The sequence below is a fragment of the Hippocampus comes genome, unplaced genomic scaffold (genome assembly GCF_001891065.2).
Source record: "Hippocampus comes isolate QL1 unplaced genomic scaffold, H_comes_QL1_v1.1 scaffold133, whole genome shotgun sequence".
Classification (NCBI taxonomy): Eukaryota; Metazoa; Chordata; class Actinopteri; order Syngnathiformes; family Syngnathidae; genus Hippocampus; species Hippocampus comes.
The window spans coordinates 368815-386866 of NW_017805150.1; the positions used below are offsets into that span (position 1 = coordinate 368815).

Consider the following 18052-nt stretch of genomic DNA (forward strand, 5'->3'; position numbering starts at 1 on the left):
CAAACTCACTTGTTCTCGTGTTGTCGCTCGACCTCGTCCGCCCCTCCCCGTGGTAACAGCTTCGGCCACGTGATGGCAGCATCACTGGGTGAGCTGCAGATGGCCGCGCTGATGCTCTTTCGCCATGACTGCTTCACGGAAGATTGATTCGCCGAATCATGATAACTTGACAGAGAATAATCGCAGACATGATTTAGGTTAGCGTTGCCCGGTAGTCATTTAGTCCCGTTACTTGATGAATGGAGCTCGGATAACCACGCCGTACCCTGCGGCTCTGATCGCATTTCCGTCCTGGCAATACGGTTGGATTTACGATTCACTCGAAGCTCTTGTTTGGAAATGGCAATCCTGATATTGCTTTTTGTTTTGAAATGTGTAGATAGCATCAATTACGAAAACGGCATGGCATCATAGCAACATGACATCCGCGTTGGCAGCCAATCAATTTTAACAGGAAGACTGAGGACAACGGTGGAGGGCATCCACCATTTTGTGTCTTTCGGTGGCCGTCACTTATATGTGCATTTTTTTGCTGTCCGCTGGCTGGTGCAGTCCCTAAGCCCCGAGAATTGCAAGGGTCACCTGGATATACAGTGAAACTCCTCTACAATGAAATCATGTTTGCTGCAAGAAATTTTTCACAACAGGAGACTTTTCACTGGAGCAAATTTGATCTGAGACGTAAACACGAACACACACAAAAACCGTATTTGTGTACTTTTAAATTTTTATTCCAATAGTGCATAAGTATGAGCATACACTTATTTGACACTTCATATTGCTAGCGTAGAAAGAAAAAAAGGGAAAGAAATTGCGAAATTTACGATCAGCATTTACTTGCACTTACATCAATTACTTGCGTAATGTCTTTTATTTTGCTTCCTCCATCTTTCATTTTTATTACCTTTATCCTGTCTTCAAGTGTTAATCTTTTCTTTTCTTAATTCCTTGGTATGCAAAGATCCGTTTTGTCGCCATTTTAGCAATGCAACGTTCGTCCTGCATCTGAAACAAATACTGGCTGTACTACTGCGCCTGTGCAAACCACTGTGGTGGTTGCTGTTGCCGTTTCCGAACAAAGCAGTAGAGGTCACTGCGGCATGCTGAGTTTGGATTAGAAGAGCAGAGAAAAAAGATTTTGAGTAACGGAAGAGGGGGACTTTTCGTTGTAGGGGGAGCAGAAAAGTGGGAATGGCTTTCATGCATGAAATTTTTTTTCACACTAGGGGGTATTTTCGCCCATGTAGGTTTCGTTATAGAGGAGTTTCACTGTAGTTTCCAGGATTTTGTTCCTCTTCTTTGTTTTTTTTTTTAAATTTATCAATAACATCGGCTCAGTGTTTACATCTAAATGGGTCAATAAGTTGTTCGTTGGCCAGTGGGCTACCTGTCCTGGTTGCGTATCCTCACACAGCTTGTTGTGCTCTCCAGTTCTTTGACCGTCTCACACTGTTCGGCATGCCAGCCAAGCACCAGCCAGATTTCATCTACCTGCGTCACGTACCCCTGAGGAAGGTGCATCTGTTCACTTTCATCCAGCTCAGCTGTTTGATTCTTCTCTGGGTCATCAAGACTTCCAAGGCCGCCATCGTCTTCCCCATGATGGTGAGCCCTCGACGCAGCTCACGTTGACTCATCTTTGTCTGATGTCGTCACGCGTTCATCGGCATAGGTCTCAAACCCTGGTCCTGCATCTTTTCGATGTTTGCCTCCTCCAACACACCCGATTCAAATGATCAGCTCAGCAGCAAGCAAGCAGTCTACACCATCTAAGCACTTCCTGTCAAACATTTTGACAGTTTCCCTCGGTGCAGCGCCATCTTGAGCATCTTTATGTTGCTCCCTCAGGTGCTGGCTCTGGTGTTCATCAGGAAACTGTTGGACTTCATCTTCTCAAAGAGAGAGCTGAGCTGGTTGGACGACCTCATGCCAGAGAGCAAGAAAAAGAAGCTGGAGGACGCCGAGGAGGTTGCGGCATTTGCTTCGTTTTCCTGCGCGCCGAATGCGAATTGTTTCACTCCTCAAACGGGTTCTATTCTTTCAATCTTTAGGAGGAAGAGCAGAGTATCCTAGCTGAGGACGAAGGCGCAGTGCAGGTGCCCTTGGAGGAATGCAAGTAAGCATTATCTGCCTGTTACACGTCATCTGTTTATGTCTAACTATTCGGGATTTATGGAATCTTATCGCACTCGACGTATCGAGACGGGTATGGAATTGTCTTTTACTGGGTAGTGATACACCCCCCCTAATGATTACCCCCCGTGTCGCTTCATCCCTCGTCTTCCGCAGAGGGTTACCCATCATCAACATCACGGACGAGATGTCCAAAGGTTCTTTTGGCAACACTTGGAACGCCACAAGCTAGGACGTTTGCAAAGACATCAACGCATGTTACGGTAAGCGCTTCAGAATGGCGCGTCGAGCTTCAGTTATTCCTTGACTGTATGTCATCTGAAAATTTAAACTTGTGTGTTCCAACACATGGGAAAACATTTCATTTATGAATACTAACACCCCAAATTCACCACTTCCAGTTCATGTGTGAACATAAAACAACGAGAAGTACAGTTCTTCAAAATTTCCAATGCACTTTTTACATGTTAATTAAGCATCTTATTTCCTACGCTGTCAGGTGAACATTTTGCCGGTCCCAAACCCCACACACATCATTCAAAAGTGTCATAAGGAAAAACTAAGTATGGCAACTACTACTGTGTTAGTGTTGTTGTTTTTTTTTTTTTTATAATTATAAACCCATCATATATGTAACGTGTGTCATTGGATAACCGTCTGAAGCCATGTGAGGAAGGCTCATTGTCTCATGTTTAACACTTTGTCGAGGTCAAGCCGGCCTTATTAATCGAGCACTTTGTATTTCTTTTGTAATATGCTTCTGTTGTTTGCTTCTAGTTGTCTTCAGATTTATTGATTAAAAGGGAGAAAGCCGTCGTGCAATAACAAAGTGATGACATTGGTTACCGTCCGTGTGCGCACACGATTGTAACTTGTCATAACTTCTCATCCCTAAATGATATTTTGTGTTGTTTACTTGATATATTTGCAACATTGATCCAATAATTTCATCCCGAAGAATGTAAATAATCCTTTGGTATAGTTTCATGTTGCTGTACGGCTTTTGTGTCACAATTGTGCAATTTAAATCACTGATCGTCAGCTGTCTGCACTTGTTACCATCCATAAACTATTGAACAAGCAAAACTCGATAATATTTGGTGTCATTTTTGCCGGATACATTTGAGTGCATGGTTGTTGGTTTTTGTGGACTTTTGAAAGGATTCAGCATTGAAGCATCGGTAAGTTTTATGAAACGCCAACTCACCAGGCTCCGCCGGCCGTTCGTGGCTGATCACGTGACGACCTCATCCCATTTCATAATGGTTGTGAGTTTTGTCTCGGATCCAGTTGAAGGTCACACAAGTAGCACCAAAGTGGTACTCGTCGTGGAATTAACATACTGGTACATGATGTTGCAACGCAAAAATTACTTTCCGTACAGAACTGTGAGGCGGATATGCTAACCACTAGTCCACTGTGCCGCCAGGACCATAACATTCATTCCTAAATTCTCCTGCATTCGTATCATAGATAAAATGAGTGTAATACGCTTTCGATTCATTAATTTTTGTCTACTATTACTCAAGTCTGAAAAAAAAAATCGTAGCCTCACCTCACATAAACATCCGTTGCATTGTTCCGAGTATCTGTCGCAATCGTTATTCTAATTGGCCTATTTATAGAAAATATGACCGTGGAGTGGCCCGAGGTTTGCCTGACGAATGTTTGACAAGCTTTCAGATGACAGCTAAGAGAGGCGATGCCTCCCAAAGCGCGTCACGCACGTTATTATTTCAGAGGAGGCGTCGGAGAGTGACGACCCGCCGCTTGTTGGTCGACAAGCTGATTGACAGCATTTCCCTTTTCTTTGGCTTTGCTGTGGGACGTCATTCTCTCGTGACATGCTCACGCATCAATCTGTTTCCGCTTTTCTCGCTAGAAAAACAATCGTGAGAAAAGAATCAATGTGAATTGAATGCGTGTCATATAAAATTGTACGGAGAATGAACAAATAGATGAATGTTACAATTTTACAATTACTGTGACCCTACAACTCCCCAAATTTCCACCCCACCCCCTAAAATAACAACTTTTTAAAAATAGCTAATTATGAAACAGATTTTTTTTCATTGGAAAGCAGCAACATACCAGATATGACAAAATGCTCAAAATTGCATAATTCTACCAATTATGAAAACGATTATAAAGATCAAAAATAGGTTGATTTTAAATCTAGCTTATAAACACATGTAAATAACTGCTACAGTATTTGTATAGGATCAGCATCAAGCTTGCCGCGCACGGTAAAAATCCACGGGTAATTGATGACGCTGCAATTCGGTTTCTAAATGGCATGTAGATTCCATAAGATAGCACCAAAACACTACTTTTGTATTAGCCTGGGCTTGGACTTGTCTCACAGAAACTGATTTCTTGGCACAAGATGGTGCCAAAGCACTACTTTTTGTCTCCATGAAGCTCCGTAAACTCACTTCAACAGGGTTCCTTGTCACGGGGATGCCACGAGATGACAACAAAGCACTACCCCCCCCCCACCCCCCAGCCCCCCCAATACAAAATATAAATGCATATCTGTGTAATGCAACAACTCTCCATAGAACACATTTGGTAAAAATATGCGCACAGCCAAAACTTTTATGAAGATGGTCAGCAGCCTTTATATTGTAATGCACACAGATGAAATCAAATGAAATACCCTTTATTGCACTCAGTCTGTTTTGTAGGGAGGAGATAAAAGAAAAATACTTCCCAGTCATATTAATGTGAGCATGAGAGATTTCTTTCACTGGGTTCAACCCTTACTGAAGCACATGATCTGTAAATAACAACGAAAAATGACAAGAAGACGACCAAGGAAAAGGATGGTACACTTTGTGACACATTTAATGATTGCACAGAGTCAGTTGTGGAGACGCAGAGGCGCAGCGTGACGTCGGCTGGGCGCGCCGCCTCGGCGTCTACTGCCGTCTGCCTCGGCCGGCCTTGAGCCAGCTCACAAACTCCTTGGCTGCCTGGTCCTGCAGGTAGGCGCTCATGTCGCTGGTGAAGGTGCCGTCTGCATGGCGCCGAATTACACTTCTGCTGAACATGACCACAGAGTCACTCAACACTGTTTACAATTTCCCATTCACTTGAAAAAGAGACGCGAGCGACTCTTTGACATCACACCGGTTGACCGTGGTGTCACTAAGAGGTGTAGTAGCACCTTACCAGACCCTGCAGCTAGCACAGTTTTTCTTTCACATTACTACGTATCAGAAGTGTCAAACATATAGCCTGCGGGTGTTAGATTGACTAATTTTTGACCAATCTAACATGTTGAAAATGTTTTGCGCTCTTTGAAGGTGTAATGTTAATGGTTGAACAAACATGCCGCTTTTGGGGTGATGATTTTAGGGGCAGGAGGACCCCTCTCCATCGCGGGTTGCAGGATCGTGGTCCCGCTATTTTGCGGATTTTTGTGTATGCAGGTAAGAACTGTTTTGGTTTAACTCGCGTTTGTAGTGAGTGTAGTTCCATTGTCTACCACGAGATGGCGGCAAGCGTTAGTGTGAGACAGTGTAAATTTAAAATATTTCAGCACCCCCTTGTTTTGTCTAAAATCAATGTCATACGCTCTAATCCTGCCTTTTACGCCTACAAAAAATGGTGGATGTAGATTCATTTTATAATGGCTTCATTATTGACGTATATTGTCAGATGATAAATTTGTTGCTGGGGGGGATGGGATGTGTTTATTCTAGACACATACATGCATTGATACATAAGCTGTTACACTGTCTGTACAACATTTTTGTCTTATCTATTGCTCTTGTGAATATAATATTATAAATAACACACTTGAGACACGAAGTGAGCACAGCATCGGTTGTTCAAGACTGAAGCTGACGTTTTGAAAAGGCAACACTCACCCGTTCCGTTTTGAGTTCTTGAGCCACTGAACAAAGTCTTGAGCTCTTCTCGTTTCCAGGTATTTACTGTAGTCGTTGGAAAACGTTCCCTCGGAATGTCTCTTCATGCTGGAGAGCTCGAGAGGTTCACTCGAAATGGAGTTCTCACTTAAAACCCTGGAAAAATGAAGATGAAGCAACTCCAGGTAACTACTTTTTTTTGATTACGTAACAAATGCAGTCAAGTTGAGTGATGTGTGTGATTTCTTCCAAGTCAATGAATTAAAAAAAAAAACAACCTTTTAAAGAAGATTTATGTTTAAATTGATTTTGTTTTTAATGTGTTTAAAATAAACCGATTTAAGTCAACGATAGGTTTTAGGAAGTAAAATCATGTGATTGAAGTCAAATACTGTAAAGGAAAAAAAGTCATCTTTAAATCATACAAAGCCCCAAAAACTACATTAATTGTGTGTATTATCATTAAGTCTTAGTTTTGAATTTTGTAAATAACATCACAGTTTGCAAATTTAAGCTACCTGAGCACATGACATGTCGTCGGACATTAAGCATAATTGCCTAATTTTTCAATATTTTTGGAAAACAAAAGCACAGACATTGGAATTCAAATTGTATTTTTTTTTCCCTTTCGCCTACTTGTTCAAACATCTGGCCGAATTTTTTTTAACATTATCAATCAAAAAAATGATGAATGTGTGTTGCAAAAATTGTTTGTCTTCCAAAAATATTGACGACTTGGGCAATTATGCTATGTGGCCGACGATACACAAAATGTCAAATTAAGTCACAATGATCATCCTTATAATCAATAATCTCCTTTGATATCAGCTACAATTGTAGCTGAAATGTTTTTCCAAACATCCAATTCACAACCGAAACAGTGCTCAATGAGTGCAAGTGACTCATCGGCGAGTGTGGTACGAGTCGTCCTTACGCAGAGTTTGTGTCATGGTCAGGCAACTGCAGGCTGCTTTGGACGATGATGAGGATCAGGAGTCCGGCTAAAGAGTGAGCGTGTTCCATCCTTCAAGCGCCTGTCACAAGAAGTCACAGGTAAAAAAAAAAACAAAAAACCCAAAAGCAGTGATAGAAGCAACACAAGTCTCACCAGTTGCCTAAATGTCTGATGGGGATTTCGGTAGTTGCGTGGAATGGCGGCCCTCTTCCTCCTCGCGGCGTCCTGATGCGTTTCATGGCCGACTCTTGGTGCGCTCCGTCTTTTATAGTGGCGAGCGGGCGCACTCCTCCCAGGTGACTCCTCCGTCACTGGAACCTCAACATCTTCGCTTTCACGCTTGCTCCATTAATCAGCTTCTGTCTCATTGAATCTATTTGACTCCGACAAACACCGCGGGTGCGACATGTGGTCAGGAAAAAAAGCTCCCGTCTTCGCACGTACGATGACTTAATTGCCCAGCCGTTCATTTCGGGTGAGTCGCTTGGCGGTCAAAAATAAATTTACAACCATGATTCTTGCCTGAGTTTTGTCAAAAAGAGAACTCGGCAAAAAATGTATTTGAATCGAATTTGGCCTTGTATTGCCCCATCCGTGCCTGCCTTCGGGCTCGCATTACGAACGTCATGGAAAGCTGTGTGTTATGAAATCCCAAATTTTCCTGTTTTTAGATCAGTGAAAGAGACCAAAAATATTTCCATTTGCTAAATTCCAGAATGACATTAAAAAAAAAAAAGATTCATTACTTTCTTCAAAGTCATATGTTTGAATCCATTTCATGAGTATTTCGTAAGATTGCCTTTAAATTGTATGACTTGCTCAAATATTTTTCATCTCCTTCCGCGAGCTTTCTCGGCCCTTGCAAATCTGTCCATTAATCTTCAGGAGGATTGATCTCGAGGCTTTGGCATGGCCAGTTTTGCTTTGGTCATAATCAACAATCATTTTCACAAATAACTCGTACAGTCACTTTGAGTGGTCCTATATTTCATTTATTTCAAAAAAAAAAAGTCACTGTAAAACATGAATGCTGATTTTCATCACCCCAAAAAAAAAAAAGTCTGTAAAATGTACAGAAGTCAACTGAACACAATAGTGTTCCAAAATAAATGCGTTTTGCTCACATTCATTTGTCATTAACAAGACATTTCTTGAGGAAGTTACTCATGAGGGCGTACACGTGCCGGATGGCTCCTTTGAGGGAATGGTCCTTGTCTGTGTACCACTGAAAGAACAAAAAAATTAATTAATTAATTAAAAAAAAAGGAGAAATGCAAAATGCGTCGTTTGCAGCCAGCAGAAAAAGACGTTTCCCCACTTTCCATCCATTCCCATTCATTCATGAAATCAAACACCGTCGGGGTCAATATTATTTCACCGCTTCCCAACGAGCCAATATTTACCATAGCCTCGAAGTCAACCTGCTCGTCCACCAGAGCCGTGTTGAGCTTCGCTGCCTGCTGGAAGTGGACATTGTCTACGGGAAACACACGGCGTCCTGATGTTATTTGCTCGTTCCATTTTCCGTGCCGTCAGACACGAGTCCATTTGCGCAAAGAGAGAGCGTTGCGCCGGGCCAACGTGAAAACAAAATCAGATGCACTCACCGTCTGCTGTGCCGTGGATAAGCAAAAACTGCGTACCCTTGAACTTCCCTGCTCGGGCTAAAACTGAAGAATTCTGCTCAAGGAAAGAAATATTAAAGGCCAGTTTAAAGTGGTCAATATGAATTTGTCTTTCCTTTGGCTTTCTCGTCGCCGCACTACTTCCAGTATGTGAGAGTCCAATCAGAGGGTGTTGCCATGTCACTCTAATCTGCACATCGGCTTCTGAACTTCACGCTGGGCGATCTAACTTTGATATTAGCAGTGAGACTTTTGTTTATTGATTTTTTTTTTTTTTTAACTGAATCAGATTTCAAAAGTGCCTCACAATTGCCACTTCGCTGGCCCACAACCTTGCTAGAATTGTTCCATCCTCTGATTAGTTGGTCAGAGCAAGTAAGACCGTAAAGCAAATAAGTCGTCAGGTCTCCACCGAAGAAGCGGCGACCAAATGCGCGGCCCGCCACCCGCGGTACGATACACAACAGGAATGTTACAACCGCTTACCTCATAACCCATTTTATTGTCTTGAGGTGTGCCCATGTAGCGTTCAGTGTAGACAGCATCTGCGGGCAAAATGGTCTTTGTTAATTCTGAATTTTTCAAGACAAATTTGCATGCTGACAGAACATATGCAAATTGCCATAGAATTGTCGCGGAAGTACTTTTTACACGTAAAAGCAATTGTTTAGCTGCTTGTTTTAACGGGTAAAACCCCAGTTCCCAAAATGGTCAATGAAGATACCATTGAAGTCATCGATTCAAAAGCTGAACTCCAAACAATTGTCGATGAATCCTCTACGACACGATACCAAAAACAGGTGTTTCCACGCGCGCGCACCTCCTCAAAATGGAAACTCAGGGCTGTGCCAAGCAAAGTGGCAGACATAAGCTGGCACCCTGTACCAATCGGCAGATGTCCCACCGCAGTTCAGCTCCACTGGCAGGATTCACTTTTTAAGTTTTTTTATGGGAGGGAAAAAACAAAAAAAGCATCTGGTGTGGAAACTCAGCTGATTTGCTGTGAATGGTGCAGTAGTGTGTGTGTGTGTGTGTGTGTGTGTGTGTGTGTGTGTGTGTGTGTGTGTGTGTGTGTGAATATTTAATGTTGTCATAAGTGGAAATATTTTGCAGCTCTGGAATGGGAATTTTGACATTTAACAGTGGCACCATATGTAGAGCTTTATTAAATAAGTTTTACTGACATCCGATCGTTCTGTTGGTGTTTCCTTGAGCGTAGCTCCATCTACTGGAGGCATTGTAAATTGCGTCTTATAATTCGGTGCGCCCAATTATGAAAAAAATTACAAAATAGGCCATTCGTTGAAGGTGCGCCTCATAATCCAGTTCGCCTTTCAGTGCGGAAAATACGGTATATATGTGTATATGTGTATCTTTACAAAGATACCCACATTACATCTCCATTGACCCACCATATGTAGAGTATTTCGGCATACCCACCATACATTTGCCAACTGGCGACTGGAGCAACCGCAATCCCACACTTGAAAAGGCCGCTTCCAGCGCCCAGGGCCATCGAGGTAACGTAACCGCCGTAAGACTGAAAATCAATGACGGAAAATGGTCCTCCAAAAATAAATGAAACAAAATGAGATCAAATCCAATGTCGAACTTACCCAGCCCCAAATAGCTATCCGGTCTTTGTCAACAAAACGCATCTTGGCAAAGTTCCTAAAAATGGACCGCAGCGATGAGTGGTACATTTGGGTTTCGTTCCGGAGTCACGACGTACTTCTTTACCTGACCGCCTCCATCTGATCCTCCACCTCAATCGTTCCGAGACGCCGGTAGATGGCGTGCATGATCTTGTCGCCTTGGTAACCGCTTCCTCTTCCGTCAAATCTGGCGACGATGATCCCGTAGGTGCTGGCCAGGAAGGTGCTCCAGTTCAGCTTGAAACGATAATCCACTCTTTGACTACAGGGGCCACCGTACCTGCGGGAGGGACAGTTCGGCGGCATGAGTCCAAATGAATTTCTGGACCGAGTTGTGCACCTCTTTTGTTCACTTACACGTCAAGAAGCAGAGGGTACCGTCTGGAGGACAGAAAATTAGGCGGTAACATCATCTCATACGAGAGATCTGTTGAAACATCATTCAAAAATGTTCCATTTTTCGATGACCTCAAATGGATCGCTCGGCGGGGGTTGTCTTACCAAATCCTGCGATGTTGAAGGTGCCGTACTTCATCGTTGGCATTTGGAACTGCTGGAGAATGTTCTCAATTTCTTTGTTTTCTTCAAGAGTGGCGAGCACTACATAAACCGCCACAAAAAATGATTTGACTCGTGTTCATTCAGTTCAATCGAACATGAATTGGATATTACATATTCATATTCATAATAATTTGACAACATGTTTATCAGTAGCTAGGCAGTACCTCGGTGCTGTCACAATAAAAAAAAATAAAAATAAAAATCAAAGTTCCAAGAGGTGATACTTCATAAAAGGATCGTTTATTTTCACTCCCAGAAAATGAATACTATATCGACTTCGCATTTTGTTGTGAGCCACTTTCACATCATTGGTTTTTGTTCCGTTCCACTTTTGTGTTTCATAAAACATTAACAAATTTGTCATGTTGAACTAAAAAGTGTGGACGGAAAGTGAATCAGCCCATTTGTAATGGCCGATCTGACAATGAACTTGTGGCTGCTAGACTGTGTGTGTATGTGTGTGTATGTGTGTGTGTGTGTGTGTGTGTGTGTGTGTGTGTGTGTGTGTGTGTGTGTGTGTGTGTGTGTGTGTGTGCGTGCGCGTATACCTACAGGCATTTGCACCTGGGCCTCGATTATCCATGAGCGTGAAGCGAGGAAAACCCGGCCCTGGTCCACACAAACACGGTGAAAATAAGTGTCATAAATGGACACGATAGTTCACACACCACCGCATTTGAGCACAGGTTGATTGTAGGCGCCAAATGCGCGCAACTGACCGTAACAGTCCATGCGGTAATACGAGGCGTCAGTGCTGAAGTAAGCCAAGTTGTACTGACACCTGTCCTTGTCGTCGTTGCAGGTGAGGCACTCGCGAGGGGAAGGTACGACTCCGATCGCCACCCTGATGCGCAAGGGAACACGCAAGTACTCAGGTGCGCAATGGAACTCGCGTCAATTCTTCGTTTACGGGCTCATGTGTTCAAAGTGTGCGGATTCAATACTGTCCAGTGTTTCCCAGCTTTTACAATATTTTCAGGGACAGGCCTTTAAAGTGTGATGGATAAATACAACAAAAGAATTTGATATGACCTGCATGAAAACTGGGGTATTTTCCGAACATAATAATGAACACGAATCATGACACGAGGAACGTCCGATCTGGCCGCAACAAAGAATAGCTTACTTGTAAACATGTCTCTTCGCAGGCGTCCCCCCATCTTCATAACCGACAAAATATCTGTGGGAATAGAAGGTTAGTCAGACCACATTTTATTTATTTATTTTTTTTAAAACAAAGCTTCCGCAGGTGACCGAACCCGATTGTCACTCACATGGCATCTTTCGTCAGCTTGGTGATGTAAATGACTTCCCACTTGCCCGAGGTAATCGGTGTCGCCTTGCCCTTCAAAAGATGCCTCAAGTCAGTCAACATTCGGTTGTCCCGTGAATTTCAGAGAATTTTCGACCAGAAAAAAAAAAAAAAGTTATTCTGTGTAATTAGTAGAAAATGGACACATTTTGGACATGACAAATTTATTCAGAAGATTCCTGCCCAACGTCTTATCTAAAAAAACAAAACACATTGTAGACTGCTAGCTAACATACAAAAATATGTGCTGCAATTTAATTTTCATTTTAATTTTCTCTTCTGGACATTTTATTCAAAAGTGTCCTAAGCCTAGAGGTAAGCAGAGCTGCAATGATTTTTAAAAGTAAACCTATAATTTGAGAATCGTAGTTGAACAAGGTTCTCTTTCACTCAAGCGATACTCCGCATAAATTAAGATAAATAAATACATCAATAAATAGATAAAACTAATAAAAAGTTAACTAAAACGAAACATTTTTGGAAAAAATGAAAACTAGCTTGTTCTAATGACAACGAGCTGACTTAAAAAAATTTAAATAGTCAAAATTAAATAAAAACAAACTATCATGAAAAATCCTAAACTATAATCGTGATTTAAACTCAAATGTGAGTCAGCACTCACCTGCCAATATTTAAGGTGCATTTTGATCACCATAAATTTCAGCTGTTCTGCTCAGCTTTTCCTGACCATCAATTAAGTGCTGTTTTACTTTGATTCCCCACGATTTTTTATTTTATTTTTTTTTTTTGCGAGGACATGTTATTGAGAGTGCAACTCTCAATATCCAAGGACGAGATAAAAACTTGATGCTGCTTACCTTTTGGATGCGATGAATATGTTTGTAGCCACTGTTGTCACTTTGCACTTTGTAGAAACTGATTTTATCTTCAGCAAAGAAAAGAGGTAATGGCCCATACTGGAAGTTGGAAAAAAAAATTGTTTTTACTTCAATATGCACAATAGTTACAGTCATGCTTCTAGTAGAAAACCACAATATTTCCTTTCTGTTGTGGCTGTTGTGAAATGCGCCGTCTAGATGAAGTTGGATGGGACTGCAAAACTTACATGGCCAACCCAGCCTGTTGGGCTCATCTGCTCGAATTTCTATACAGAATGGAGACAAAAAGGCTGTTTTTAATCAGCACGTTCAAATCACGTCATCTGTGAAGGGAAAGCAAAACGACCTCCTCATTTTCTTTCCATTTCCCTTCAATCAAGTCGTAAATCTGCACGAGCACGTAATTCTGCTTTCTGGTGACCCACTGCGCCGCGACACGCTGGTCTGTGACCCAGGTGACGGAATTCAAAATGTGATCCCTAAACACAAAGTGACAGGAAATTAAACACGCCGAGCCGGCTGCCGCTTTGTCAGGTTGGAAAATACAGACCCAGATCGAATGGAGGCAGGGGGTAGGATCACTTTGGCGGGGATGGACAAGTTATTCGTATCAACCACGAACAGTTTGACCTTCGTCAGATTTGAGCCCGCCTGCAAGGAAGTCACGATTAGAACATTCTTGACATACTGTACATGGTGTGGGGGGGCAAAGGGTGGTGGTGGGGGGGGTGCTATTCGCAGGAATCAGTTCACATGCGATTTCTTCGATGAGTGCCAGTTCGACCTCGAAATGCAGTCATTGGAATGCTTTCAATCCTACCTTTGGGTATGCAATAGCCATAGTTTCAGGGTACTGCGTCAGTCCGTAGAAGGAAAACTCCACTTTTTTCACTTTGGTGTCATCAAACTCGGCGTAGGCCAAGTATCGTCCAGTTGTTGACCACCACAAGGCTCCGTTTGATGCAAACACCTCCTCTAGAGTTACACAGACAAAAAAAAAAAAAAAAAAAAAAAAACAAAAAATAAATTCAAGGAAATAACACTTTTCAATACAGGGTAGCATTTTGTTTGAGCACATGGCAAATATTACCAAGCGCTGTAAAAAAAGTATATTTAAAATTGTTCGTTTTCCCCAAGTTCAATCAAAGCTGACCACTTCATGCAAAAGAATATAAATGTATCATCACTGTCCTCTGAAAAACGCCTGTCCGTTTTTGTCATTACAAAAAATTTATATTAATCTTGCGGAATGTAAATGATCATGAACGTAAAAAAAAAATATATACAATAAAAAGAAATAAAAATGGACATATGTGTTTTTCACAGAACAGCGACGATATAACTGCCGGTAATATAAAAGTAGTGCTTTGGTGTCATCTTTTGGCATCTTGTTCCTGATTGTAAAGTGTCCTTGAGTGTTTTGAAAGGTGCTTATAAATAAATGTATTATTATTATTATATTGCTGCCAAGCGAATAGGTTGAAGTGAGTTGAGGAGCTTCGTAGAGACAAAAGTAGTGCTTCAGTGCCATCTTGTGGAATGTTGATGTTAAGCAATAATTGTTGAAGGGTATTTCGGAGCCGCATGGAGACAAAAGTAGTGCTTTGCTGCCACCTTGTGGAATATTGGTGCCAAAGAATTATGTTTGAGTTGAGGAGCTTCCTGAGTATAAAAGTAGTACTTTGGAACCATTTTGCGGAATGTTGGTGGTGCCAAGGAACTACGTTCAAGAGAGTAAAGGAACTTCATGGTGACAAAAGTACAATGCAATGCAATGTTGAACTGAGTTGAGAAGCTCCATGGAGACAAAAGTACTGCTTTACTGCCACCTTGTCGAATAGTTGTGCCAAGGAATGTGAAAGCGAGAGAGATGATTCAGAAGAGTACTCAGATTTCCATATTTTAAATGCTGTGCACAGATTTTTTTTCAACATTTTTGGAACACCCTGTATGTGGTCAAATATTGCACAACTTCCAACACACACACACACACACACACACACACACACACACACACACACACACACACACACACACACACACACACGAAGGCTAAACTGCTGAATGTTCCTCACCCTCATACACCCAGTCAGGCACCCCATTGAGGATCTCATTCTTTTTCCCGTTGCTGGTGACTTGTACAGCTTCCGCAGTGATGTTCGCTTTGACGTAGACGTTGTAGTCGGCAACGTAAGCCTGCGTGACAGCAAGCACACGGCGCTGTTAGCTTGTTTGTGTGAAACACAAGCGTGGAAAGTTGGGAGGTCGCGGCGCCAACTCGCCATTTTGTTTCCCTCTGGCGCCCAGCTGAGGTACTGCACCACGGGCGGAAGACCCACATTTTCGACAAACGCCCTGCAGTGAAAACATCAAGCCGAATAAAATCACGGGAGACTTTCGGGAGTGAATTTCGAGTTGATCTGACAGTTTTTTTTTTAAACAGTGTAAATCACTTAAATACATAAAGCTTTCTTATTTTTCCACGTAACAAAAATGACTTTTCTTTCATGAGAAAAAAAGTCATTCCTTTCGGTACATGTTAAATATTGTAGTTACAAATCGATTCCCCCCCCCCCCCGAAAATCATGCAGCCCTAATTATTGTCCATTTTTGGTTCATGCCGATTGCACCCGGAAGTCCAATATCCCAAACTTTTGTATACCGTACGTTATGCTTCATTATGATTACAGAACAATAACAGCATTTTTTTTTTCTTGACACAAAGATGGCTACTTACCAACTCTTCAAGCTATAGAATGAGTAGGCGGCTGTGTACGAGTGTCTCCATTGCTGGTGGATGGCAAACAGACACACACAAAAACAAAACAAAAAAAAAAAACATTCTCAGATCCTTGTATTATTATTGTATTAATAGCGATACATTTCCCGGCACTGGCACAATATCATGGGGATCCAAACCAGGACCTGTTTTACTTTCTACACAGTAAAACAAAAACAAACAAAAAAACATTACTATTATTATTACTAATGCGGCAAAGTCAATTTTCACAACAGCAAAACTTAAAATATTTCTGTTCAATGGCCCATCTTAAAATTTGATCCAAGTTTGTTGCCTTATAATTGTTTGTTCACTTTCATTTTTTTTTCTTTTCCAAGTATGTATTTTGTCCATATAAAAAAAGCATTGTCATGCGTCTGGTTAGGAAGTGTGTGTGGTCCCACGTGCCCCACCCAAGTAGCACTGATGAAAAATTGGAGTTTGCCCTCCAATTTGCATTCGTCACATGCGAGATCGCTCACCTTTGTGAAATTGCTTTCTAGCGCGACATATTTGTGATCCCCCGACAACAGGTAGTCTGTGGCGCCCACCTCGTCCTACGAGACACAGACACCGTGAAAAAAAGCCATCGTATTCCAGGAGCGTTGGCTGTTAAATATGTTAGTTGAAATGATTCTAATACAAAGGTTGAATTGCTCAAGAATGGTGACTCTGTGTTGTTTTCCACATTGTAGCGGTAGACGTTCCCATCTCTGGCTTTGTGTAGATACTCGGTATCTGCAGGTGCGAGAATAACACATTTAGGAGGGTTCTGTTCTGACACCGGGCGGGGAAAGCGGCCGGCTTGCAAATGTTCTCCATACCTGTTATCCAGTACAGATTGTAGGATCTCCACCGAATTGTGTTATTGAAATAGTCTTCAAAGGTGTAAGGATTTTTCGGAGCTTCTGATTCTGAACAAAAATTAGGTGGGTTAGGAGGAGGGGTCGGGCGGGGGTGCATAGTTGACGTCACATAGCGCTGCTGTTGGGATGCAGTGGAAATCCCTTAAACCTAGGGCTGTCAAACTTTTTCTTTCAAAACACCCACATATCGACACATATTTAATATCAAGTGATTCTGACTTGATATGTGCAACATCTCTTGTAATATTACTTTTTTTTGCATCGAAGAAAAAAGATGTGTGCCTTTAAAAATAGTTTTATATTCTGTACTTGTTGCTGGACCATTTATGCTCATAGTTTCTGCAATATCGGTGCTAGTTTTGTTGGCCCATTTATGGTGTTTCAGATATGTTAGCATTAAGCTAACGGTCTTCAGTGCTTTGGTTATGCGTTTTGTTTAGTAGTTTGACAGTAAATTTCAACTGATGGTGGCAATAAAAGCTTGAAGCAAGTACCCTGGGTCTCTTGCCCGTTTAAGGGAACGCACAAAGCAATGCGGCCGCGCATGCAGGTGGTGCAGCAAATAACAAAAACATTGCATTCAGCATGAACAATGAATTCCAAATGTACTTACTACTTAAAAAAAACGCCGTCACGGTTACGACCGTGATGAAGGCAGCCGCCCCCAGCAGCGCCCACACCACTTGGCTTATGCAGCCCTGCGGAGGGTCACACCATAAGTGCTCTTTTTTCCACCCCCCCATTTAAAAGAAGTACATCAAATTTTCCCAAGTGATGCGCTCATACTGACCATGAAGCTGAAGAAGTTGACGTGCGCCTCTTCAAGGCTCCTCCGTGCTCCAAACTTGACCGACTAGTTGACACTCTCGCTCCCAATGTTTCATTGATTTTTTTATTTTTTTTTGTACGTTGAGCAAATGCTCGACGCGAGCCCCTAGCTCCAAACAAGAAGAAAAGTAAGCTCCGTCCCGCATGCGTGTTGTTGAAGCAGACTTCTCTCTTCCCGTCGCATTCCTAAGGAGAGCCCTGAACCAGACGCATGCCTTTCTGCAACGCCGCGTTTGCGAACACAAGGACCAACTCCACGCGCGCTCGCGCGCGCACGGATGTGGACTTTTTCTTTTTCTATGGATCGTCGTCTGTGTTTCGGTCCGTGCCGAGTCACGCGCGCGCGTTATCTGCAAATTTTGGGGATTGGTGTCAGCACGTCAGATTTTTATCAATCAGGCGCGTTTCACTCCGCGTCCAAGTGTGAACCGCTCCACCCTTAGAATGTCGACTCAAAAAGTGTCAGCTGTTTATTTGGGCAACGAACTTTATTATAAAGCGGTAAAAGTAATGGTAAATGGAGACAATGGAAAAGTAGGGGGGGATTGGGAGCTCAAAAATCCATAATTATTACATTACCAAAAAACCGTCCACTAAGCATTTTATACGAGAAAACGGGAATTA

General features: G+C 42.2%; 4 protein-coding genes across 5 annotated transcripts in view; 2 read left to right on the top strand and 2 right to left on the bottom strand.

Annotated features, from left to right (window-relative positions):
- LOC109514800 (sodium-driven chloride bicarbonate exchanger-like) overlaps positions 1 to 3216 on the top strand; it is a 22778-nt gene extending 19562 nt beyond the window's left edge. Inside the window, exon 27 of the mRNA XM_019868183.1 lies at positions 2633 to 3216. The gene's annotated coding sequence lies outside the window, so the exon portion shown is untranslated. The remainder of the gene's footprint in view (positions 1 to 2632) is intronic.
- On the top strand, positions 1290 to 3216 carry LOC109514803 (sodium-driven chloride bicarbonate exchanger-like). The gene is made up of 4 exons (XM_019868191.1): positions 1290 to 1605; positions 1849 to 1968; positions 2052 to 2116; positions 2290 to 3216. The coding sequence occupies exons 1-4, from the start codon at positions 1459 to 1461 to the stop codon at positions 2363 to 2365; spliced, it is 408 nt and encodes a 135-aa protein (XP_019723750.1). The 5' UTR covers positions 1290 to 1458; the 3' UTR covers positions 2366 to 3216.
- A 1731-nt stretch (positions 3217 to 4947) lies between these two features.
- gcgb (glucagon b) lies at positions 4948 to 7396 on the bottom strand. 2 transcript variants are annotated; one of them, XM_019868193.1, is made up of 4 exons: positions 7117 to 7396; positions 6943 to 7042; positions 6009 to 6164; positions 4948 to 5175 (listed from the first exon to the last, which is right to left on the bottom strand). In XM_019868193.1, the coding sequence occupies exons 2-4, from the start codon at positions 7029 to 7031 to the stop codon at positions 5055 to 5057; spliced, it is 366 nt and encodes a 121-aa protein (XP_019723752.1). In that variant the 5' UTR covers positions 7032 to 7042; positions 7117 to 7396; the 3' UTR covers positions 4948 to 5054. The 2 variants fall into 2 exon arrangements, with proteins under 2 accessions (XP_019723752.1, XP_019723751.1); XM_019868192.1 differs by having other exon boundaries at positions 4948 to 5178; positions 7117 to 7391.
- A 550-nt stretch (positions 7397 to 7946) lies between these two features.
- On the bottom strand, positions 7947 to 18037 carry fap (fibroblast activation protein, alpha). Its single transcript, XM_019868189.1, has 26 exons — positions 17391 to 18037; positions 17214 to 17298; positions 16559 to 16648; positions 16378 to 16472; positions 16217 to 16291; positions 15693 to 15745; positions 15238 to 15310; positions 15031 to 15151; positions 13776 to 13930; positions 13506 to 13606; positions 13302 to 13434; positions 13183 to 13221; positions 12935 to 13033; positions 12079 to 12149; positions 11931 to 11984; positions 11524 to 11648; positions 11357 to 11413; positions 10745 to 10843; positions 10601 to 10670; positions 10329 to 10523; positions 10205 to 10259; positions 10029 to 10128; positions 9075 to 9133; positions 8571 to 8643; positions 8367 to 8440; positions 7947 to 8188 (listed from the first exon to the last, which is right to left on the bottom strand). The coding sequence occupies exons 1-26, from the start codon at positions 17391 to 17393 to the stop codon at positions 8090 to 8092; spliced, it is 2253 nt and encodes a 750-aa protein (XP_019723748.1). The 5' UTR covers positions 17394 to 18037; the 3' UTR covers positions 7947 to 8089.
- Positions 18038 to 18052: the final 15 nt, after the last annotated feature.

Excerpts from the sequence above, each read along its gene's own strand:
- LOC109514803 (XM_019868191.1), top strand. The coding sequence starts at position 1,459 with ATGCCAGCCAAGCACCAGCCAGATTTCATCTACCTGCGTCACGTACCC. Across the intron at positions 1,606-1,848 it reads CCATCGTCTTCCCCATGATG|GTGCTGGCTCTGGTGTTCAT; the intron begins GTGAGCCCTCGA and ends TTGCTCCCTCAG. Across the intron at positions 1,969-2,051 it reads AGCTGGAGGACGCCGAGGAG|GAGGAAGAGCAGAGTATCCT; the intron begins GTTGCGGCATTT and ends TTCAATCTTTAG.
- fap (XM_019868189.1), bottom strand. Across the intron at positions 10,129-10,204 it reads GGATAGCTATTTGGGGCTGG|TCTTACGGCGGTTACGTTAC; the intron begins GTAAGTTCGACA and ends ATTGATTTTCAG. Across the intron at positions 8,441-8,570 it reads TATCCACGGCACAGCAGACG|ACAATGTCCACTTCCAGCAG; the intron begins GTGAGTGCATCT and ends TGTTTCCCGTAG.
- gcgb (XM_019868192.1), bottom strand. The coding sequence starts at position 7,031 with ATGGAACACGCTCACTCTTTAGCCGGACTCCTGATCCTCATCATCGTC. Across the intron at positions 6,165-6,942 it reads GACCATGACACAAACTCTGC|GGTTTTAAGTGAGAACTCCA; the intron begins GTAAGGACGACT and ends TCATTTTTCCAG. Across the intron at positions 5,179-6,008 it reads AAGAACTCAAAACGGAACGG|CAGAAGTGTAATTCGGCGCC; the intron begins GTGAGTGTTGCC and ends GGTCATGTTCAG.